Source organism: Sphaerodactylus townsendi, linkage group LG03, assembly GCF_021028975.2.
Source record: "Sphaerodactylus townsendi isolate TG3544 linkage group LG03, MPM_Stown_v2.3, whole genome shotgun sequence".
Taxonomy (NCBI): domain Eukaryota; kingdom Metazoa; phylum Chordata; class Lepidosauria; order Squamata; family Sphaerodactylidae; genus Sphaerodactylus; species Sphaerodactylus townsendi.
The window spans coordinates 162558419-162583536 of NC_059427.1; the positions used below are offsets into that span (position 1 = coordinate 162558419).

The following is a 25118-nucleotide window of genomic DNA, read 5'->3' on the forward strand; positions in this document are numbered from 1 at the left end:
CCAGTTGTTGTTTTTTAAGGCAATTCAGCTCTGCAGGAATGAGCAGGTGCGCTTAATTGACGTCCTGTAGGCCATTCGTGTTTCCGTGTGCACGCTCCTCCATAAATCTTGCTGGATGCTCTTTGTACATGGTTGGAGGGAAGTTTTGTTCCAAGCAGGAACTTTCTGATGCACATGAAAGGAAACCAGATTAAGAAAAAAATCTAGGAATGTTTGCCTTTGAGCAGACTTGGGCAAGTTTGGGAAACTTGCCTCCCAGCCTCGGTCTGTGCTTTAACATGCCAGGTCCTGTTCTCAGTCCACTCTGAAGTCCAGACTCCCAGACTCCTCAACCACAAGACTCCGCTACTTTTTTAAAAAACAGCTGCCTCTGGGGCAGGACAGGGCGTGCCAGGCACTGGGAGAGGCAGGCCTGTGGGTCCTCTGGGGCAGGATGAGGCGTGTCAGGCGCTGGGAGAGGCAGGCCTATGGGTCCGTCCCAGACCTGCCAGCTTCTCACCTGTCAGAAATCTTCCCTCCCTCGGGGAGTTTGGGTGGGGAAGGCTCCGGAATGCAGCTCGACTGCTTCTCAGGGTGTGGGGGGAGCCAGCCCTGACACGCGCCCCCAGCCACTTGGCGCGTGGCTCCCCTCATGCCAGGACTGGGTCGGGCCGCTGCCTTTAACCCTATCCGTTCCTGGGTCCTTTCCTGATTCCTTGGGGCTCGCGTAGGGTTGCCAACTCCGAGCTGAGAAATTCCTGGAGATTTGGGGTATGAAGCATGGAGAGGGTGGAGTTTGAGACGGGGAGGGATTTCAGCAGAATATAATGCCCTAAAGTCCACCCTCCAAAGCAGGCATTTTCTTCAGCGGAACTGATATCTGATGTGTGGAGATTAGTTCTGGTTCTGAAAGATCTCCAGGCCCCGCCTTGTGGTGGGCAACCCGAGGAGCAGCAGTGGCGTAGGAGGTTAAGAGCTCGTGTATCTAGTCTGGAGGAACCGGGTTTGATTCCCAGCTCTGCCGCTTGAGCTGTGGAGGCTTATCTGGAAAATTAAGATTAGCCTGTGCACTCCCACACACGCCAGCTGTGTGACCTTGGGATAGTCACAGATTTTCGGAGCTCTCTCAGCCCCACCCACCTCACAGGGTGTTTGTTGTGAGGAGGGAAGGGCAAGGAGATTATAAACCCTTTTGAGTCTCCTGCAGGAGAGAAAGGGGGGATATAAATCCAAACTCTTCTTCTACAGCTGAAAATCCCTCCCGCTCAGGGATATACACAAAAGGATCCAACGCCAGAGGACATAAAATCATACGATTAAAGTGACTGCCATCCCCTAAGTCAGTTCTCTGGCTACAATTTTGTTTTTCAAAACAGCTGGGGGGGGGGGTGGCTTAAAAAGACCAAGCCCCAAATCACAATGTGACTCTAAATTTGGCACCATGAAAACGTCCTGGGTCAACTTAGGCTAACAACACGCTGACAGCCTCAGCTCACTTAGTGGCAGGGGTTGAAAAAACTAGAGAAAACCATAGATTGGAACCACTAGAATACACTTAAGAAAGAACTGTTGAATTAATGTCTTTACCTAATATGCGTGACCCTAGAGCAGTGATGGCGAACCTATGGCACGGGTGCCAGAGGTGGCACTCCGAGCCCGCTCTGTGGGCACGCACACACAGAGTTCGTCATGTGGGGGACAGAAAATCACCCCCCACACATGCACACACATCTAGACTGGGCCACTGAGTACGATGTGCGCACACTGCGGTGAGCAGGGAGGACTCAGCTGGCGGGCCTGGTGCCTGTGCTCTGGGTGGTTGCTGCCTGAGGGGGGGGGCACAGAGGAGGCAGAGATGCTAGAGAGGCACAGAGTGGTGCGCACGGAACATTCTGGAGGCTAGAGCAGGCTGGCCCCTGCTCAAGCGAGTGGGGTGGAGGAAGAGGGAGCCAACCGTTTTTTTCTAAACTAAAACCTCAGCATTCAGGTTAAATTGCCGGGTTGGCACTTTGCGATAAATAAGTGGGGTTTGGGTTGCAGTTTGGGCACTCGGTCTCAAAAAGGTTCGCCATCACTGCCCTAGAGATAACTTTCAATCGAAGATGAGATGGCTGGACGTCAATATATGATATGCAGTGGGTGGGTTGTTTCATGTTTGTACGTTTTATTTGCCTGTTTGACAAGTGAGAAAATTAAAACGTTTGAAAACAAACCACTTTTAGGCATGTGTGTTTTGTGTCTTGATAATTTTCATGTAACTAAACCCAAGTATATGCATAAGAACATAAGAACATAAGAACAAGCCTGCTGTATCAGACCAGAATCCATCTAGTCCAGCTCTCTGCTATTCGCGATGGCCCACCAGGTGCCTTTGGGAGCTCCCATGCAGGATGTGAAAGCAATGGCCTTCTGCTGCTCCTGCTCCTGAGCACCTGGTCTGTTAAGGCATTTGCAATCTCAGATCAAAGTGGATCAAGATGGGTAGCCATAAATCGACTTCTCCTCCATAAATCTGTCCAAGCCCCTTTTAAAGCTATCCAGGTTAGTGGCCATCACTACCTCCTGTGGCAGCATATTCCAAACACCAATCGCACGTTGCCTGAAGAAGTGTTTCCTTGTATTAGTCCTAATTCTTCCCCCCAGCATTTTCAATGAATGCCCCCTGGTTCTAGTATTGTGAGAAAGAGAGAAAAATTTCTCTCTGTCAACATTTTCTACCCCATGCATAATTTTATAGACTTCAATCATATCCCCCCTCAGACGTCTCCTCTCCAAACTAAAGAGTCCCAAACGCTGCAGCCTCTCCTCATAGGGAAGGTGCTCCAGTCCCTCTATCATCCTTGTTGCCCTATATGCATATAGTCTCTAATCAATATTCTACAAGCAGGCAGATATATCTTTAAATGCTGGCTTTTCATTTCTCAAGTTGTCTTGGCGTAGACTCCCAGGACCCAAAACATACATACAGAAAGATGATTTATAAGACAATTCGATTCAGGTGCCTTTCTTGCACAACTTCATTATAATTAGCAGCTCACAAGTTGTGCTCCTCTTCCTACCTAGGGGCTGGCAACCTCCCTTTCCCCCGATTGCATCTTTTGCACCCTTTTGCCATCTGCTCCACGGTTTGTCTGGAGGCGCCACACCCTCCACTCACCCCCCCCCCCAAGGGTGTGACACTGTGCGTGCAGGCACAGACACCTGCCCCGAGGGGTCCAAACAGGAGGGGAGAGCAGAGGAGGGTGCCGGGCCTGTCAAGACTGGCCAATTATAACCCCACCCCTAGAGGAACGATCTCAAAAGTTCAAGAAAGGATGCTGCGTGCCAGAGAAGTAAATGTTGCAAGAAACAGCCTCTTTTGACCAGGGAGCTAATTTGTTTTCTCATTCTGTATTGGGAGTCTAAGGAAGGATTTGGGGCACGTAGACCCCCCACAAGCACAGGGAAAGAATCCCAAGTGGTTCCCATCACCAGCACTGAGATTCAGGGTGCTTGGTGGGCACCCCAAAATTTGCAGCAAATTTAATCTTCCTTCCAAGCAGCCGGCTCCAGCTCCTGTTTGGACTTTCCAGCTGAGATGGCTCTGGCGGATTTCCACTACACCACCGGCATAAGCAGCGGGTTCAAGGTCTACATCTTGGAAGGTAAGCCCAAGCAACTCGGGCAGCTTACGAGATGTTGGAGTCTGACCAAGGGTGGTAACTGGTATCTTTCACAGGTTGCCATGCTTGCAGTTTGCAGGTTCTGATACAAGAGCAGCCAGAATTTGCAGGCTACCCTGATCTCGGCACATCTCAGAAGATAAAAGCAGGGTCAGCCTGGCTAGTATTTGGATGGGAGACGTCCCAGGAACACGGCAAAGGCTCCTGAAAGTCTCCTGCCCATGGGGTCACCATGAGTCAGTTGGGACTTGACAGCAAACCTCCCCCCCCCTTCTTTGGGATTCGAGGGGCAGTAGGAGATAGTGCAGGGGTCTGCAACCTGCGGCTCTCCAGAGGTTCATGAACTACTATTCCCATCAGCCCCTGCCACCATGGCCAATTGAGAATCAAACCCGGTTCCTCCAGATTAGAGCACACCCGCTCTTTATCACTACGCCACCGCTGCTCCTTTACTTAAAGGAGATTTAAGAACTGATGGGAATTGTAGTTCATGAACATCTGGAGAGCCGCAGGTTGCAGACCCCTGAGATAGCGGAAGCTGGACAAGCGCCATCTGAGTAGAGCCACTCTGGAAAGGCCAATTTGAGACATTCCCTGTTTTTGCAGCTGCTGCTCCTGCCGCAAGACATGTAGAGTGATTTCCCGCTGGCTATTATTCCTGGGATAGTCACCCAAAATATCCAGGTTTCCTCACGATCTCCCCACTGCCGAACAGCGGAACACAGATCAGTCCTGTTTCTGGCACTCCCCCCCCCCCCCCACCCCGTCCTTATCATGGGATTTTCCTGGACCTGCTTGTATATGCACCTTTTTGGGGGGGGAAACACTCCAATGGGAGCTAATAGGAGATGGGGGCTACACATAACTTTTGCCCCCGTAAACCAAATTTCACCAAACCTGGGTAATATCATCTAGAAGAGTTTCTATTATCACCACCTAGGCTTTGTGAAGCTTGTCAATGGGGGTCCAAAGCTATGGACTCTTGTTGGGGTGCCCCCCATCCCCCATTGTTTCTAATGGGAGCTAATAGAAGATGGGGGCTACACATTTGAGGGTCCATAACTTTGACCCCCATGAACCAAACTTCACCAAACCTGGGTGGTATCATCAGGAGGGTCTCCTAAATATACTCTGAAATTTTGGTGCTGCTAGCTTAACAATTGCACACCTGGCAGCAGGCACCCCCCCCCTCCCCAAGGGGCAGGCCTAGACGTCTTCATTAGAAACATGCTGCAGTGAGGATGTTGGAACCTGGGTGAAAAGGTGCCAAAAGGAGCAGCAGTGGCGTAGGAGATTAAGAGCTCATGTATCTAATCTGGAGGAACCGGGTTTGATTCCCAGCTCTGCCGCCTGAGCTGTGGAGGCTTATCTGGGGAATTCACATTAGCCTGTACACTCCCACACACGCCAGCTGGGTGACCTTGGGCTAGTCACAGCTTCTCGGAGCTCTCTCGGCCCCACCTACCTCACAGGGTGTTTGTTGTGAGGGGGGAAGGGCAAGGAGATTGTAAGCCCCTTTGAGTCTCCTGCAGGAGAGAAAGGGGGGATAGAAATCCAAGCTCCTCCTCTTCTTCTTCTTCTTCTTTTGAAACTTGGTTGTATCTAGATTAAATTTTGAGTAGGAATTTGGCCATAGGTGGATTTAGAAATATCCCCAGGGCATGAAAATCAACCGAGAAGCCTGCTGCGCAGGAAACGTTAACCCCAAACTTTCCACCTGGGCTGAGCTCAGTATGTGTATCACTTACCATGATTGAGAGTTTGTTAGTTCCATGTAAATTCATAGTGATTTTGTTCCTGAAGATAGCAACCAGTGGTGGGATTCGGCAGGTTCGCACCACTTCGGTCGAACCGGTTGTTAAAATGCTGCTTGTACACAATCAGTTGTTGAATTATTTGAATCCCACCACCATAACCAGTTGATAAATTATTTGAATCTCACCACTGATAGTAACAATTGATTCTGGTGGGTTTTCCGGGCTGTGTGGCTGTGGTCTGGTGGATCTTGTTCCTAACATTTCACCTGCATCTGTGGCTGGCATCTTCAGGGGTGTATCACAGAGGGGAGTCTGTCACACACTGTGCCCAGAGAGAAGGAAATGCCACACAGCCCAGAAAACCCACCAGAACCAATTGAGTCCGGCCATGAAAGCCTTCGACAGTACATAGTAACAGTTGTTTATAGCCTAAATCCACAGTGTTTCTGGTTTTTCTTTTCACACCCTCTGCATTTCTAGAAGGGACGAGATAAGATCCCTGCTTTTCAGCACAGAGAACAAGAACAGCGGGGGCGTCCGTAAAGGAATCCCAGCAAGTGAATAATCTGCCAGTGAAGCAGGGTTACAGCTCTGGGTTGGGAAATTCCTGATGAGTTGCGGGTGGAACCTGGCAAGGAAGGCAGGGAACTCTGTGGGGTATAATGCAATAGAGTCCACCTTCCAAAGCTGATCTTTGTAGCCTGGGGCAGTGATGTAGTGCTGATGGGATGAGGGGGTGCAACACCCTCGGCATGCCGCCAAAAGGGCTGGGGCACCTAGGGTAGTCCTGGTGTAGGCTTCTGGGGTGGGGCAGGCAGTGCTGCGGCAGGGGCGCAGGGCGCGCACGTGCCCCGGTGTGCAGTTCTCTCTGCTCCGCCCCTGGCCTGGGGATACATTGTAATTCCAGGATACCTCCAGGCCAGAGGTGGGATCCAGCAGGTTCTCACAGGTTCCCGAGAGTAGGTTGCTAATTATTTGTGTGTGCTGAGAGGGAATTACTAACTGGTGATTTTGCCACGTAATTTTTGCCTTAGTTACGCCCCTCTCCTCAGCAGTAGCGCACAGAACTTGAGGCAGTCTAGCAGGAGGTGCACCATGCGGCGGGCAGCCTCGCGCCAGCAGGGTAATTCGCTTTCCCCGCCCATGGACCTCCATGCAGCAGCTGTGTCCTTGCTACAGCCCCGCCCAGGAATGCCCTTGCCCCCTCGAATGCCCAGCCATGCCCCCCCGAATGCCTCTGCACCCAGCCCCATTGGCGCTATGCCACAGTTTGAATCCCACCACCATGGGAACCTGTTACTATAATTTTTGGATCCCACCACTGCTCCAGGCCCCACCTGTAGGTTGGTAACCTTGCTGAAGAAAGTCAGAGTCTTACGGCAGATAAATGAAGACCCAAGCTGCTTCACTGGGTGTATGAAGTTTTCCTTTCCTTTCCTTTCCTATGAACACTAAAAGACACCTCTCTCTCTCTCTCTCTCTCTCTCTCTCTCTCTCTCTCTCTGGAGTGTGCCACAGTAAACAAGTCTGACCCTGCAGTCATGAAATTTTTCAGAGCTGGAAATTTGTCAGAGACAAAGTTCAAGCCTCATTAGCTAAACCGGGAAGGAAAAGCACCAGGTACAGGTCCAGATGGGTAACTCATAGCCAAGCGGCGTGATGTGCCGCACCATACCTGTTAGAACAGGAACGGTGAATCAGTGCTATAATTCCACCCACAGGGAGGGCAGGGAAATGGGGAATGTTTGGCGCAGACATTTTCCTAAGAACTGATCTCTGTTCAGAACTGTACTGCAACACCACCACCTTGGAAAGCCACAGAGGAATTGTTTGCCAGTGGCAAAAGGCTGCTTACATTTTTATACTGGTGCTGTCTGCTGGAAGATGGGAGTGCCACTTTCTTACTGGTGCACTGCCTCCACCGGTACCAACTTGTGTGTGTGCCATTAAATCACGGTCAATTTATGGCAATCCAGTAATGTGGGTGACAGGTACTAACCACTCATCCTCTTCACAGCCCTGTGAGGTAGGCTAGGCTGAGACTGTGTGCCTAGCAAACTTCCACAGTGGAGTGAGAATTCAAAACTGGGGTTCCTCAGACCCTCCTCCAATACTCTAAACACTACACCCCACCATTTCACTTTCACCTCTTGATATTTTCCCTTCCAAAAACAATAGGCCCTCCCTGTTTATAGAAAGCTAGCTTGAATCTTGTCCCCTGACATGCTAACTTTTGGCAGGTAGGGAGCTTAAGACATTGGGGAGGGGATTCAGAATGGGATTTTCTGCATCATGAAGTGATGCCAATGAAATACAAAGGGGAAAGGCTTAATTAACCATGACCAAATCATGCCTCCTAAGTCTTCTTTAAAAGGTATCCGTTTCTACTCCTATCCTCCAGTAACTTGAGTACTATTTTTTTTCCTACAGTAGAGCCAAGATATTTTTAGGAGCAATTGTTCAGAGCAACCAACCCTGTCTCCAATCTCTGGATCTAAGCATCTGCAGATTTGGCCAGGTTGAGGTTTAGCGATATTGATATAGCATACACGGTGGCATAGACTACAACCCTATTCCTTTTATTAAAATGTCCCCCTGAACAATTCTGTTTTACAAAGTTTGCAGAAGGACAGAAATGTAGGAATATTCCTTCTCTCCTTGTATGACAAACCAATGTCTACTCAGAGATTGGCTCTGCAACTGCCTGCAGGCCACCGTATCTATGGACCACATCGCCCATATTGCCCCCCTAGAGGGCGCTTCATGCAGGACCGCACAATCCTTCCGATAGACTCCTGGGTCCCAAGAAGGTCTGGCTGGCTTCAACGAAACTCAGGTTTTTCAGACCTGGTTTTGGCCTGATGCCAAAGACTCCATCCCCTGAGACCAGGGCCCTGTGGGATTTACTCCCATTCCACAAGGCATTGCAAGAAAGAGATGTTCCACCCAGTGGTGGGATCCAAAAATTTTAGTAACAGGTTCCCATGGTGGTGGGATTCAAACTGTGGTGTAGCACCGCAAGCAGTTTTGGTGGGGCTACAAGACGACAAGGCGTACAGGCATTCCAAGGGGCATTCCTGCCACACACGCCGGTGCACCTCCTGCTAGACTGCCTCAAGTTCTGTGCGCTACTGCTGAGAGGAGGGGCGTAACTAAGGCAAAAAATCACGTGCCCCATGCAAAAAACTACCACTAGTCAAGGTCCCTCTCGCACAATACCTAAATAATTAGTAACCTACTCTCAGGAACCTGTGAGAACCTGCTGAATCCCACCACTGGTTCCACTGGTCCTTTGGTTGAGGCATCTACAGGGTTGTCCGACTTGATGACTTCCTAAAATCTGTGTCCCCCCCTTTCTCCCACAGTGTGGTAAAATTGAAAACTAGTTTACACTGGGGCAAGGGAGGTTGCTGTTAGCAAGGGAATTTTTTCAGCTGTTGATTGCCTATTGTAGGAGAATTACCTCTTTCTAGTGTATCTTTATCCAGAAAAGGTGAGGAGGGAACTTTCATCTTCATATTGGAGCCCATGGACATTTTATATTGTCACCACCACTGGATATATGATTAATTTTAACTGGGATTGTTGGTGGTTATTTTTATGTTGAATTTCATTATTATATATTTTAATAATGTGTGTAAGCCTTGCTGAGCCCGGCCTTTGGCTGGGAACAGTGGGGTAACCAATTTAACAAAAATAAAAATAAAATAAAAAGAATTAACATTCTAATATCTCACTCTAATAACAGATTTGTGAAGCTTTTCCAAAAGGTACAGCTCGGAAAAGCAATTAATCAGGAAGTGAGGAAGGCAGCAGATAATCTAGCGCAGTGGTGGCGAACCTATGGCACGGGTGCCAGAGGTGGCACTCAGAGCCCTCTCTGTGGGCACGCACAGAGTCGCGCCCACCCACCCCACACATCTAGGCTGGCCTGGGCCGCTGGGCTCGATTATTAGCATTAAACCTAGTTTTGGGGAAGCAGTGTAGGTAACCCTGTTAAGCGCTGTTAAACCCCACTGATTTTCATGCGAAGAACTAAAGTGCGCAATCCTCTTTACCTGGGAGTAAGCTCCAGTTGTTGCGGGCAATGGGGCTCGCTTCTGGAGTAAACCCTCCTAGGGTCGCGGATTCAACCCATTGAAGAGTTGCACGGTTGTTTCCAAAGCAAAGCCACCGACTACCACTCGCTTACCCCTTGTGCAATCTAACGCCTTCGGAGCCGCCAACCGCTTTTTCTAAACTAAAACCTCAGGAATCAGGTTACATTGTCATGTTGGCACTTTGTGATAAATAAGTGGGTTTTGGGTTGCAGTTTGGGCACTCGGTCTCGAAAAGGTTCGCCATCACTGATCTAGCGTGATCTTGGCATAGCCGAAATGAAACATCGTATACATTTAAAATCTGGGAGAGGAGATTTGGAATTCAATTGTAGTATTCGCATTCGGAATATTTTTCCATTTCCTTTGGAAATCTGTTTGTAGAGGACAATTGCACACAAATCTTAATTCTTGATGAATGGTAAGGTAAATAACATATGAAATTTACCAATCTGTTCCTCTTGGGATCCAGACACATAGGCTCATTCCGCACATACAGAATAATGTACTTTTAAACTGCTTTCAGTGTGCTCTTTGAAGCTGTGCGGAATAGCAAAATCCACTTGCAAACAGTTGTGAAAGTGGTTTGAAAATGCATTATTTTGCATGTGCAGAAGGGGCCCAAGTGAGGATATTTTTGCACTCTGTACCCTCAAAAATCCAGGAGAACTTTCTTCAGAATTTTAACCGAGGTCCATTTTAGCTCCAGTGCTTGATCTCAGAAACACAGCATTGCCAAACATGACCTGGTCTTCTGGATCATGAACACAAAACCACAGCCGCTAAGAGATGTCATTGGCTCTTTTCTTTCCAGGCCAGCCTTCTTTTGAGAATGAACAGAAATTCCAACGCCTTCCAGCCCACCGGTTTCCAGTCTACTCAATCAAACGCAAGCTCGGGGCAGATGTGAGAAGCCCTGACCGAACCTTCGAGGGACAGAAGGCATCTAAAGTCAGGCGGTCAGTGTACAGGCCTAAAGAAGCATAAGTAACCCCAGGCCATACTAGGGGGCAGTGTAGCACAATGAAATACAGTGTAGCACAAAGAAATACAGCGTAGCACAAAGAAATACAGCGTAGCACAAAGAAATACAGCGTAGCACAAAGAAATACAGTGTAGCACAAAGAAATGCAGCGTAGCACAAAGAAGTACAGCATAGCACAAAGAAATACAGTTGTGCAGCAGCAAACTGGGATATTCAGCAAACAGGGTACTGGAATGTGGGGATGGGTTCGTCCTATATGCTTGGTCTCTGGGAGTCTGCAATTGAACCCTGTCCAAGCAGAATACTGCAAAATGGTTACATGTGAGAGCTCTGGGAGCACTAATAATATTTCGAGCCAGTGAAGATATGGCGAGGTCAGGCAACACCTGGGAGCCGACTAGCTCCATATTATCTATTTCAAACTTGAGAATCTGCAGCACACCATAAATGTGTGGGTTAGAAAAAGAAGAAGAGTTTGGATTTATATCCCCCTTTCTCTCCTGTAGGAGACTCCAAAGGGGCTTACAATCCTCCTGTCTCTTCCCCTCATAACAAACAACACCCCAGAGGTGGGTGGGCTGAGAGAGCTCCAAGAAGCTGTGATTAGCCCAAGGTCACCCAGCTCCCCAGATAAGCCTCCACAGCTCAGGCGGCAGAGCGGGGAATCAAACCCGGTTCCTCCAGATCAGATACACGAGCTCTTAACCTCCTACGCGACTGCTGCTCCTTAGGTGTAGGCTGCAGTATCAGTTCCGATACAACAAAGTGTCTTTGTGGAGGCTGAGAGACAAGTCCCATGTTTTTGTATGTTGTATTGATGCTACTTAAGTATCAATGGAGACAAGTCCCATATTCTTGTATACTGTATTGATACTAATTAAGTGGCATATCAGAGAGTGAAGAATAAGTCCCACACAACTGTACACTGCGCTGAAACTTCAGAGATTTGTTTTGTAGACAGTCGTAAAGTATATAATAGTAAAGTATTTCTAGGCTTTAATAAGATATCCAGTTTTGTGACTGCCGGACAGTATTGCTGCAACCTGCTCTCGTTTGGTCTCTGATCACCACAGCTTGGTCCTTCTTGCATAACAAAAGGAAATGGCAGTGCATCCTAGTGGTCACATCTACTCAACAGCCCTTAAAGGTATAGTTTCCCCTTCAGTCGTGTTCGACCCTGGGATACCACTGCAAGCAGTGATTTCATAGGCATGCCGTTTTTGTGGGGTAGTTTGCCATTGCTTTCCCCAGCTGTTCTTTACCCCCTAGCTATGTGCTAGGTACTCATTTACCAACCAAGGAATGGATGGATGACTGAGTTGGCCATGAGCCAGCTGCCAGGATATCTGACCCACAGGGGGCTCAAACTCCTGACCGTGTGAGTGGCAGTGCAAGAACTTAACCACTACGCCACAGGCCCTTACCTGTTGTGAAATGATTTTATTCCAGTGCTCCCCAGGGCTACCCATGCAGCTGAAGGAAGAAGGTAGCTTTGGGGGTGACAAAAGAAAATTCAGCTTTCAGGCCAGGGAGAGACAGTGGATTGCCAAGCCCCATACCGGGCATGGACTTCTTCCAAACTTGCAACTTAACTCCAGACCACATTGATCAATTCAATGAGAGGAAATGTGACACAATCCTGTGAAAATCCATCAGCATGTCAGATCTTCCCTGGCTCTTGCCATGAATCTCTGGGAGGGTGGCGGGAGAAGGTAGAACAAGAAGAAGAGTTTGGATTATTGCTAGGGTTGGTAAATACCCTAAAAATTCGTTAAAATTTGGATTCAGATTTTGGGCATAAAATTATCTGTATGCTCGAATTAGACACATGACATTTTCAGATGTGTCCGAATTTTCGGATAAATCCGAAAATTTCAGGTCCATTTGAATTTTTTTTTTTGCAGTTTTGGGGTGTTTTTTTACATTGTGGCCTGCAGGGGGGCCATTTTTACAGCTAGTGGCACCAAAATTTCAGATTATCATCCGTGGACTGTCCTGATGATGTCCTCCAAGTTTCATGAAGTTTTGTTTGGGGGGCTAAGTTATAGACCCACAAAGGTGGTACCCCATCCCCCATTGTTTCCAATGGGAGCTAACAGCAGTTGGGGGCTACCTATTTGAGGGTCCATAACTTTGGTCCCCTTGAACCTAACTTCACCAAACTTGGTGTAAATACCTAGAACAGCATCTGGCAAGTGGATACCCCTTGACATTTTTTTGGTAAAGTTTCTTTAGCTTTAAAAATGCACCCCTGACAGTAACCCCAAGAAATTTGCCCAGGATTCTCTGTTCTGCAGCGGCTTGGTTCCTTTGTAGCCAATGGGAAATTTCTAAGCATGTAAGCAGGCTGCACATTTTTTAAGATAGAGGCACCAGACTTTCAAGGTGGCTCCAGAAGGCCCTCCTGGTAATAGCATCCAGGCTTGGTCAACTTTGCTTCTGGGGGTTCAATTTCATGGGCCCCCAAAAGGCTTATTTTGTTTCTAGGCCGATGGGGAGCGTAATTCTTTCTCCTACAGATGAAGCCTGCTGGGTGATCTTGGGCTGGTTACAGTTTCCCTTCCTCTCCACACAATAGACATCTTGTGAGGTAGGTGGGGCTGAGAGAATTCTGAGAGAACTGTAACTAGCCCAAGATCACCCAGCAGGCTTCATCTGTAGGAGAGGGGAACAAATACATTTCATCAGCTTAGAGTCCACCACTCAGATGGAGGAGTGGGGAATCAAACGCACTCCTCCAGTTTAGAGTCCACTGCTCTTAACTACAACGCCACACCGGGAAACCTCTGGCTTGTTTTTCTTTTATTCTAGTCTCACCCTCTAGCCAAACCATGCTGGACTAATCTCTCGTGTGACCTTGGAGACTTCGCTTTGCTTGAGGATGCTGCAAGTTACTTCATCCTGCTGGGATGCTAAGGGAGGGGGCTAGAGGGGATAAGTTATTAACCCAGAAATGTTGTATGAAACTTAGTTCCAGCAAAGAGTTGCTGCTGGCTATATGCTGTGATCCTGTTTGATACACTGATGTCTGCCCACAAGAGGCTGATTATCACAGGGAGGTCAACAGAACCTGACAAAATGGCAACTTCAGAGGGTGGACCCTATGTCAACAGTGCAGCAGTGGCATAGTGGTTAAGAGCAGGTGTACTCTAATCAAACCAGGTTTGATTCCCCGCTGCTATTTGAGCTGTGGAGGCTTATCTGGGGAATTCAGATTAGCCTGTGTACTCCAACACATGCCAGCTGGGTGACCTTGGGCCAGGGGCAGAATGGGGCGAGCGCAGGCCCTGCGCCCCTTCCGCCCCACCACCGCCACCGCCACCGCCTTCACCCCACCCTTACCCCGGCCACACTCCCACACCAGGACATGCCCGAGGCATCCGCACGCCCCGTGGGCACTATGCCACTGCCTTGGTCTGGTCACAGTTCTTCAGAGCTCTCTCAGCCCCACCCACCTCACAGGGTGTTTGTTGTGAGGGGGGATGGGAAAGGAGATTGTAAGCCCCTTTGAGTCTCCTGCAGGAGAGAAAGGGGGGATATAAATCCAACTCTTCTTCTTCATCATCACACCCTTGTGGAGGTCCTTCCCGTCCCCTAACTCCACCTTTTTCAAGGTCCACCTCCAAATTTCCAGAAATTTCCCAACTTGGAGTTGCCAACCCTGGTCCGTATTGCAGCAGCATGTCCCAAGCAATGACTTGGAAGCCATTTTTTTCCTGTTAAAAGCATTTCTGTTCAGATGGCATGAGGTAAATTGAGAGTCGGTGTGGTTTAGTGGTTAAGAGAAGATGGACTCTAATCTGGAGAAGGGGGTTTAATACTCCACTCCTCCAAATGAGTGGCAGATTCTTGTCTGATGAACTGGGTTTGTTTCCACACTCCTACATTCCTGCTAGGTGACGTTGAACTAGTCATAGGCCCCTTCCGCACATGCAAAATAATGCATTTTCAAACCACTTTCACAACTGTTTGCAAGTGGATTTTGCTATTCCGCACAGCTTCAAAGAGTACTGAAAGCAGTTTGAAAGTGCATTATTCTGCATGTGCAGAATGAGCCATAGTATGTTCGGAACTCTTTCAGCCCTACACAAGGTATCTGTTGTGGGGAGAGGAAGGGAAAGAAATTTGTAAGCCCCTTGAGTCTCCTTACAGGATAGAAAGGCAGGGTATAAATCCAAACTCCTAATCCTACTGCTACAGCTCCTCCCTTTTTTCTTCTAAATTTTAAATGGAATGGAATAGCTACGAGCAATTCACTAATCCCTCCAATTTAGTTTTCTGTCTGTAGAAAAAAATGAATGAATTATATACACCATTATATTGTCGAAGGCTTATATACACCATTTCTATCCGTGGGCTACTATTTTTTTCCTGTAGGGGTGAGATCAGGTACAGACACTGTACCTACCCAAGAAAACTCTGTTAATGGCTCTGACTTAAGGGGTAGTTAGTGTGGTGAAGATACCCTCCATGTTATTTTTAAAAAATATCGATTGCAAATGTATCATGCGTTAGGAAGCCTATTAACTTAAAAACCAAATTGCACAGTACAAAATGTTTGTTATCCTTGCTTAAGGAGCAACAGTGGTATAGTGGTTAAGAGCAGGTGTGTTCTAATCTGGAGGAACCGGATTTGATTCCCCGCTCTGCCGCCTGAGCTGTGGAAGCTTATCTGGGGAATTCAGATTAGCCTGTGCACTCCCACACACGCCAGCTGGGTGACCTTGGGCTAGTCACAGCTTCTCGGAGCTCTCTCAGCCCCACCCACCTCACAGGGTGTGTGTTGTGAGGGGGGAAGGACAAGGAGATTGTAAGCCCCCTTGAGACTCCAATAGGAGAGAAAGGGGGGATATAAATCCAACTCTTCTTCTCAAGGCAGAAGAAATTTCAATATATATATATTTAAATCTTGTTCAGTCGAAACACAATAAAAGCTGTACATCTGTCATCACCCTCATTACATTTATACAAGATTTACACAGTATCTCATTTGGGGGGAAAAAGCAAAACTTCTTACAAGCGTCTACATATATTCAACAGATATAAAGCATTCATAAGAGTAGGTAGTTAAGAGCTGTGTGACGGTCTATTTCCACCGCCACAAAATGCACAGAAATCTGTGCCATTTCAGAAAATGTCTCTAAAATTACAGAATGGTTTGTAGAAAGTGGACAGTCTCCATATTAATAGTTTGCCCTCTGACCACTGGAATACAGAGATCGCCACCAAACTTGATGTGCATGTATTTCTTTCAGCCATAATTCGTCTTGTCCTCTGATGGCGCTCTCATTCCAAATAGGGGGTTCCCATTTCCGGGTGCGGCCGGACTTATCTTAGAATTACAGTTGATCATCAGACTCCAGAGCTCAGCTCCCCTGGAGACAATGGCCGGGTGGACTCTATGACGTCCCATGGCTGCTGATCTCACTCCCCACCACCCTCATGTTTCTAGGAATTTAATGAGTGAACACAAGCATGTCCTATAGCAGTGGTGGCGAACCTTTGGCACTCCAGATGTTATGGAGTGCCATGCTGGCAGAGGCTGATGGGAATTGTAGTCCATAACATCCGGAGTGCCAAAGGTTCTCCACCATGGTCCTATAGGGTTGTCAATTCAAGGAGATTTGAGGGCCGGGCCAGGGGAAAAAAGAATTTTGGAAGAGCAGGGATCTTTTCTGACAATAATTCCATAGAATCTGTCCTACAAATGAGTTGTGTCTTCAGGGGAAGTGGTCTCTCGGCCCCACTTGGAGGCATGCTTTTTATCTTTACACCCTATGAGCTTGGATATTTTTATTTATTTATTTATTTATTTATTTATTTATTTATTTATTTATTTATTTATTTATTTATTTATTTATTTATTTCAACTTATATACCGCCCAACCCCCGAAGGGCTCTGGGCGGTGAACAACATAACATTCAAATACAGATAAACATAAAATCATAAGTTAATCTCTAAATAATATAAATTAAAATGCAGCAATTAATACATAACATAACAATGCCCGCAATATCCCTCTTAAACCCTCCGGAGAGAGGAAAAGAAAGGGTGGGTCCAACAGATGGTAATGGACCCTAATTCCATAAAAATGGAGGGGGGGGCACTTTCAGCGGCTGGACACTCCAAAAGCCCGGCGGAACAACTGAGAGATAGAGCTGGCACAAGACCATACAGCACTCTTGACATAATCGGCGCGTCCCTTGAAATGGGAAGTTCCATGGAAATGCCCCTACCATTTCAGAAATCTGAGCTACTGAGAATTTTAAAGAGATCTAGCCTGTTGGCCGGTATTCCACATTTGCAGAGAAGGGTTCTGTTCTGAAGAAGGAATGGCCAGCAAGCCTTCTTGGAAGTGAAGTCCTTTTGTCAAGTGCCTGATGTGTAGCTGTGTGCTGTGTGTTTTTGACCTTGGTTCCCACTCCTGTAAGCGCCTAAAACTACTGTTGGCCGGCTGCCTGGAGGGGCAAAGGGGGCAAAGGGGCAGGGAAATCGGAGGTGAGGGGGCAAGTCCCTCACCAAACACCAATAGGAAAACAAAAAACTCAAAAGCAAGATACAGTTACACTTTCTGAATGGGATTACCAAATCCTGCTGTCAGCCGTCTTTCCACGAGATCTCGCAATGGTGCTGAATGGAGAAGAAGAAGAAGAGTTTGGATTTATGTCCCCCCTTTCTCTCCTATAGGAGACTCAAAGGGGCTTACAGTCTCCTTGCCCTTCCCCCCTCACAACAAACACCCTGTGAGGTGTTTGCCCTGTGAGGTGTTTGCCCTCCTTGCCCTTCCCCCCTCACAACAAACACCCTGTGAGGTGAGGTGGGTGGGGCTGAGAGAGCTCTGAAAAGCTGTGACTAGCCCAAGGTCACCCAGCTGGCATGTGTGGGAGTGCACAGGCTAATCTGAATTCCCCAGATAAGCCTCCACAGCTCAGGCGGCAGAGCTGGGAATCAAACCCGGTTCCTCCAGATTAGATACACGAGCTCTTAACCTCCTATGCCACTGCATAGATAAGGTCCATTCACGAAATCCAGGTGGGCTCGCTGCCGCACCCAGCTATTTCTTTTTGTAATACCCTGAGGCTCCCGCCTCACATCGCTGTAACAAAGAAAAGTTCAAACCGTCCAATGATAGTCCCTGCACGTCTTCCAACAGCTGGGGACCTTTGGGTGCTGGCAACAGATTCGATTTGCAAGTCCAAAGAGGGTCTTTGTCCTCGTTAAGGAGTCGGCTGGATGTTGGCCTAAGCTGCATTCCATTTCTTGTCCCTTAATATCAAACCTTTCAGGCCACTGCTTTGGCCATCGGACACAAATTTCAGAAATAACATTTCTAAACTTAAACGTTAGGGAAACCTTAAAGGGATAAACACATATACTTATAGGCAAGACTTTCCTAAACCTAACAATAACAGGAACTTAAACTAACTGGAGAACCTAGTCAAACTAAAATCCTAAACAGTAAGAAAATCAAAAATTCAACCCTGAAGGGGCTTTTAGTACATCCTAGAATGGCATAAACAAGAGGGAAATCATATATCATTGGCACAAACATACATAAGCATTCTCTATGAGCCTTATGGAGGCTTCTAAACCACACAAGTCTCCGCGTCCGGGCATGGAGCCAGTGTAGCCAGGCAACCTGACTCAGGAAAATATTTTGTTTATTTTCCTGGTGGTAACATTCTTAGGTTGAGACCAGCTACAAACAAAGAGAACTTGTACATAATCATACCGTTGCACCCAGCCTGGTTGTGGCCTCATGCCGAAATGTGGTTTTGCATAGCAGTGAATGCTTTGATGGTGTGTTCCTGCATGGCAGGTGGTTGGATGGGATGGTTCTTGTGGTCTCTTCCATCTCTATGATTCTATTCTATGATTGTATGAATTCTGCCCCATGCCTATAATTGATGGTTTCTCCCTCTCACCCTTCAGCTCCCTGGAGTCGACAGCACATCCTGCCGGCCAGATTTCGGAAAGCCCGGCTGCTGTGTCCTGTGTCACCTCATCCAGACCAGAGCCCTGCAGAGACTCTCCAGCGCTTCACCCGTCCTGCCCGCATAGATGCCCCTTGAGGAAACCCCTACTGGATGCCACCCTTACAGTGTCCCAGTTGCAACAGGTCAGTCTGAGCTAAACTTATCACCTTCTCTGGCCCTCAGGTTGCCAACTCCGGGTTGGGAAATTCCTGGAGACGTCGGAGTAGAGCTTATGGAGGGCAGAGTTGGCAGGGGGATCTCAGTGGGATATCATGCCATGGAGCCCACCCTCCAAAACAGATATTTCTCCAAGGGAAGTGATCTCTCTTGCCTGGAGATCAGCTGTAATTCTGGGAAATCTCCCCCCCCCCTCCCTCTACCCTAGTTTAAAGCAGCCTGGTGGGAACTACACTTCCTGGTGCAGAAAAAGTGGTCTGGTGGAAACTACACTTCCCAGGAGGATGGGGGCTCACAATGTCTCCTGTGAAGTTGCATTGGCTTCCAGTAGAGTTCCGAATCATCTTCAAGGTGTTGGTGTTGACCTTTAAGGCCTTACATGGCCTGGGACCCTCGTATCTTCGAGACCGCATCACACCATATGTCCCTACACGGCCTCTCCGTTCGGTTGAGGCCAATCTACTGGTGGTCCCCGGCCCCTCAATGATGCGGCTGGCCTCTACGCGGGCCAGGGCCTTTACAGCTCTGGCCCCGGCCTGGTGGAACACTCTTCCTCCAGCTGTCTGGGCCCTGCGGGACCTTGGCGAGTTCCGCAGGGCCTGTAAGACGGAGTTGTTCCGCCGGGCCTTTGGAGGGACCAGCCGCTGATATGTGTGCCCCCCACTTTTCTGGCTCTTAACATCTGGGCCCTCTTTCTTCTAATGGGACTCGCCGTCCCCTCCCTCGTGGGGAGGATTTAAAATTGGGGTTGTTGGACGCCTCTCATTATTTTTTACTGCTGTTTTTAAAGGTTTTAGTAACTATATTTATAACTGTATATATGCACTGTATTGAGATTTTATGTTGTACACCGCCCGGAGCCCCTCGGGGATGGGGCAGTATAGAAGTTTACATAATAAATAAATAAAATAAATAAATAAGTGTAGTTCCCACCAGGCCACTTTTTCTACACCAGGAAGTGTAGTTCCCACCAGGCTGATTTAAACTAAGGTAAGTGGGGGGGGGCACGTGCGGGGGGCGGCCGCCATTTTGCCCCAGGCGCCATCCCCCCCCCATTGCCTCTGGTCTCTTCCACTTGTCTCCTCTCTCATAGATGCGTCCTTCAGTCATCACTTGTGCCCCTCGCCGGAGTTGCTCGAAGACATCTACTGGCATCAGCCACTCAGTAAGTCTTTACCTCCTCCTAAATAACTTCCTGGGCTCAGTGCAGACTCACAGCTGTTGCCATTGGAGGCAGGTTTCAGGGTGCTTAAACAGACTCTCGGTATTGTCTTGTTCTTGAACCATATGGGCAATTGCAGCATGTCAATGAATCTGGTGCCGGTATGTATTGTAGCCGCTGGCTGGCCACTTGGCTACAGGGGCTGCCGTTCAGATGCAGAGCATCTGCTTTGTATGTAGAAGAAGAGGACGAGTTTGGATTTATACCCCCCTCCCTTTCTCTTTTGTAAGAAGACTCAGTACGGCTTACAAGCGCATTTCCCTTCCTCTCCCCATGACAGGCACCTTGCGAGGTAGGTGAGGCTGAGAGAGCTCTGAAGGAACTGTGACTTTTCCAACAGTCACCCAGCAGGAATGTTGGAGTGGGGAATCAAACCCAGTTCTCCAGATTAGAGTCCAGCTGCTCTTAACCACTATACCAGTGATGGCGAACCTTTTCGAGACCAAATGCCCAAATTGCAACCCAAAACCCACTTATTCATTGCAAAGTGCCAACAGGGTAATTAAACCTGAATATTGAGGTTTTTGTTTAGAAAAAATGGTAGGCTCCGAGGCATGTGTTACTCAGGAGTGAGCTTGGTGGTAGTTGATGGCTTTGCTTTGAAGCAACCATGCAACTCTTCCAACGAGTGAATCACGATCCTAGGAGGGTTTACTCAGAGGCAAGCCCCATTGCGAGCAACCGAGCTTACTCCCAGGTAAAGAATAGCGCTTTAGTTCTTTGCATGAAAATCAGTGAGGCTTAACAGCGCTTAACAGGGTTACCTACACTGCTTCCCCAAAACCAGGTGTAATGCTAATAATCGAGCCCAGCAGCCCAGGCCAGCCTAGATGTGTATGTGTGTGTGTGGGGGGGGGGGGGACTCTATTTGTGCAACTCTTCCAATGGGTGAATCACGACCCTAGGAGGGTTTACTCAGAAGCAAGCCACAACCAAGCTTACTCCCAAATAAAGGATTGCGCTTTAGTTTAACAGCGCTTAACAGGGTTACCTACACTACTTCCCCAAAACTAGGTCTTAGGTTTAATGCTAATAATTGAGGCCAGCGGCCCCGGCCAGCCTAGATGTGTGGAGGGGGCACTCTGTTTGCGCGTGCCCACAGAGAGGGCTCTGAGTGCCACCTCTGGCACCTGTGCCATAGGTTCGCCATCACTGCACTATACCATGGTGGCTCAATCCCGGCATCTCCAGTTAACAGAATTGGTTTGCAGGTGATGAGAAAGATTTTGAGATCCAGGAGACCCTCTGGCAGTGAGGGGCACCAGTAGTGACCTCAATAGATCCAGGATGTGACTCAGAGCTCGGTGTGCATTACTTGCCCATGCACTAATTCACTGTGTCGGGATCGCGAGCGAGCATGAGCATACTGGCTCTTCCCCTTCCTCTGCATGATTGTTGAGTCCTCTGCATGGTGTGAGCACATGGAGAACATGGAGCACACCCATGTACATACACACTATCCACAGTGATGGGGTGCATGTGTGACCACTTCCTCCATGCGTTTGCACCGTGCTGACAACTCAGCAATTGTGCAGAGGTGGATGATGAGATCAGTGTGCTCGTGCCCACTCTCCATCCCCGCCCAGTGAACCAACGCATGGATGGATCATGTGCCCAGGGCTTATATGAAGCATCTTGATGTGTCCATGTTGCAAATTCCTCCTTCTGTGGGGGAAGGAAGCCCTTAGTGTCCATCTGCCACCTCACAGTGGCTGCGGCAGGAGGCATCAGGCAAGCTCCCTGCAAAGAAGATGCCCTGCTTTGTTCTGTCCTCTGCCTGCCATCGCTGGGGATACAAGCATTACAAAACCGAGTTCCTCAGATGAGCACCATGCCATCTTCTGTTTCCTTGGCTGCAGGACGGCTCAGTAGCAGAAGGCTGTAACTGAACCGCCAGCCTTTTCTTGCAGCATTAGATAGCATGCGATTTCTATGCTGCTATGCTGTAGCCATGCATTCCTACGCAAGTACCGCCAGCCTTTTCTTGCAGCATTAGATAGCATTCGATTTCTATGCTGCTATGCTGTAGCCATGCATTCCTACGCAAGTACCGCCAGCCTTTTCTTGCAGCATTAGATAGCATTCGATTTCTATGCTGCTATGCTGTAGCCATGCATTACTACGCAAGTACCGCCAGCCTTTTCTTGCAGCATTAGATAGCATGCGATTTCTATGCTGTTATGTTGTAGCCATGCATTAAGAACATAAGAACATAAGAACAAGCCAGCTGGATCAGACCAAAGTCCATCTAGTCCAGCTCTCTGCTACTCGCAGTGGCCCACCAGGTGCCTTTGGGACCTCACAGGTAGGATGTGAACGCAATGGCCTTCTGCGGCTGTTGCTCCCGATCACCTGGTCTGTTAAGGCATTTGCAATCTCAGATCAAAGAGGATCAAGATTGGTAGCCATAAATCGACTTCTCCTCCATAAATCTGTCCAAGCCCCTTTTAAAGCTCTCCAGGTTAGTGGCCATCACCACCTCCTGTGGCAGCATATTCCAAACACCAATCACACGTTGCGTGAAGAAGTGTTTCCTTTTATTAGTCCTAATTCTTCTCCCCAGCATTTTCAATGAATGCCCCCTGGTTCTAGTATTGTGAGAAAGAGAGAAAAATTTCTCTCTGTCAACATTTTCTACCCCATGCATAATTTTGTAGACTTCAATCATATCCCCCCTCAGCCGCCTCCTCTCCAAACTAAAGAGTCCCAAACGCTGCAGCCTCTCCTCATAGGGAAGGTGCTCCAGTCCCTCAATCATCCTTGTTGCCCTTCTCTGCACTTTTTCTATCTCCTCAATATCCTTTTTGAGATGCGGCGACCAGAACTGGACACAGTACTCCAAGTGCGGTCGCACCACTGCTTTATATAAGGGCATGACAATCTTTGCAGTTTTATTATCAATTCCTTTTCTAATGATCCCCAGCATAGAGTTTGCCTTTTTCACAGCTGCCATGCATTGAGTTGACATTCCCGTGGAACTATCAACTAAGACGCCTAAATCCCTTTCCTGGTCTGTGACTGATAGCACTGACCCCTGTAGCGTGTATGTGAAGTTTGGATTTTTTTGCCCCTATGTGCATCACTTTACATTTTGCTACATTGAACTGCATTTGCCATTTCTGAGCCCACTCACCTAATTTATCAAGGTCCGCTTGGAGCTCTTCGCAATCCTTTGTGGTTCTCACCACCCTACATAATTTGGTATCATCTGCAAACTTGGCCACCACGCTACCCACCCCTACTTCCAGGTCATTTATGAATAGGTTAAAGAGCACTGGTCCCAAAACGGATCCTTGGGGGACACCACTCACGACATCTCTCCATTGTGAGAACTTCCCATTTACACCCACTCTTTGTTTCCTGTTTCTCAACCAGTTTTTAATCCATAGGAGGACTTCCCCTCTTATTCCTTCATTGCTGAGTTTTCTCAACAGTCTCTGGTGAGGAACTTTGTCAAAAGCCTTTTGGAAATCCAAGTAGACAATGTCCACCGGTTCACCCCTGTCCACATGCCTGTTTACACCCTCAAAGAACTCTAGTAAGTTTGTAAGACAGGATTTGCCTCTGCAAAAGCCATGCTGACTCTTTCTCAGCAGGTCTTGCTTTTCTACATGTTTTATAATTTTATCTTTAATGATAGATTCTACTAATTTACCAGGAACAGATATCAAACTGACTGGCCTGTAATTTCCCGGGTCCCCCCTAGATCCTTTCTTAAAGATTAGTGTGACATTGGCCATCTTCCAGTCTTCAGGGATGGAGGCAGATTTCAGGGATAAGTTGCATATTAAAGTGAGAAGATCAGCAATTTCATGCTTGAGCTCTTTAAGAACTCTTGGGTGAATGCAATCTGGGCCAGGGGATTTGGTAACATTTAGTTTATCAATGGCTGCCAGAACTTCTTCCTTGTCTACCACTATCTTCGCTAGTTCCTCGGATTCGCCTCCTAAGAAGCTTGGTTCAGGTGCAGGAATGTTCCTCACCTCCTCTTGGGTGAAGACAGATGCAAAGAATTCATTCAGCTTCTCTGCAATCTCCCTGCCATCTTTTAGCACACCCTTTGTTCCTTTGTCATCTAACGGGCCTACCGCTTCCCTTGCTGGCTTCCTGCTTTTGATGTACTTGAAGAACTGTTTGTTGCTGGTCTTGATGTTCATAGCCATGCGTTCCTCATAATCCTTTTTTGCCTCCCTTACAGCTAACTTGCTTCTCTTTTGCCACCATTTGTGTTCCCTCTCATATTCTTCATCAGCCAAACTGGACTTCCATTTTCTAAAAGACATTTTCTTTTTTCTGATAATTTCCTCAACCTCTCTTGTTAACCATGGTGGCTTTCTTTTGGACTGGGTGCTGCCTTTTCTAACCTGTGGAACACATTCCAGCTGAGCTTTTATTACTGTGTTTTTAAATAACCTCCAAGCATCCTGGACAGTTTTGACTCTCTTGATTTTCCCTTTCAGCTTCCTGCGCACTATCCCCCTCATCTTTGAGAAATTTCCCTTTCTGAAGGCGAATGTAACTACATTAGTAGTTGCCACTTGTTCGCATGCTGAGATACTGAATCTGACAGCATTGTGGTCGCTGTTCCCTATCGGCTCAACAACACTGACTTCCTGCACCAGGTCCTGGGTCCCACATAGAATTAGATCTAGGATCACCTCTCCCCTGGTTGGTTCCACAACCATCTGCTCTAAGCCACAGTCATTTAGCATATCCAGGAATGCTCTCTCCTTACTATGAACTGAACATGCATTTTTCCAGTTTATATGGGGATAGTTAAAATCACCCATTACCACTACATTTTTGTTTTTGTTGGCCTCTCTAATTTCTTTTTCCATCTCAGAATCCTCTTGTGCACTTTGGTCAGGGGGACGATAATATATTCCTAATATTAAACTGTCCTTCACACCTGGTATTGATATCTACAGTGATTCTGTAGGGGAACCAGCTCCCCTTGCATTGTCTATTTTATGTGATACTATGCTCTCTTTGATGTAAAGGGCAACTCCACCCCCAATGCGCCCTGTCCTATCCTTCCTATAGAGCCTGTAGCCTGGTATAACAGCATCCCACTGGTTCTCCTCATTCCACCATGTCTCTGTAATGCCCACTATATCAAAGACCATTACTACGCATTACTAGGCATTACTACGCAAGTACCGCCAGCCTTTTCTTGCAGCATCAGATAGCATGCGATTTCTATGCTGCTATGCTGTAGCCATGCATTACTACGCAAGTACCGCCAGCCTTTTCTTGCAGCAT

At 47.8% G+C, this 25118-nt stretch overlaps 1 protein-coding gene across 2 annotated transcripts in view; it reads left to right on the plus strand.

Annotated features, from left to right (window-relative positions):
* The first annotated feature begins 3293 nt into the window (after positions 1-3293).
* LOC125429654 overlaps positions 3294-25118 on the plus strand; it is a 30868-nt gene continuing 9043 nt past the window's right edge. For both annotated transcript variants that reach the window (XM_048490955.1, XM_048490956.1), the window contains exons 1-4: positions 3294-3623; positions 10310-10454; positions 18414-18600; positions 19728-19799. In XM_048490955.1, coding sequence (XP_048346912.1) covers positions 3557-3623; positions 10310-10454; positions 18414-18600; positions 19728-19799 — 471 coding nt within the window. In that variant the 5' untranslated portion in view covers positions 3294-3556. The remainder of the gene's footprint in view (positions 3624-10309; positions 10455-18413; positions 18601-19727; positions 19800-25118) is intronic.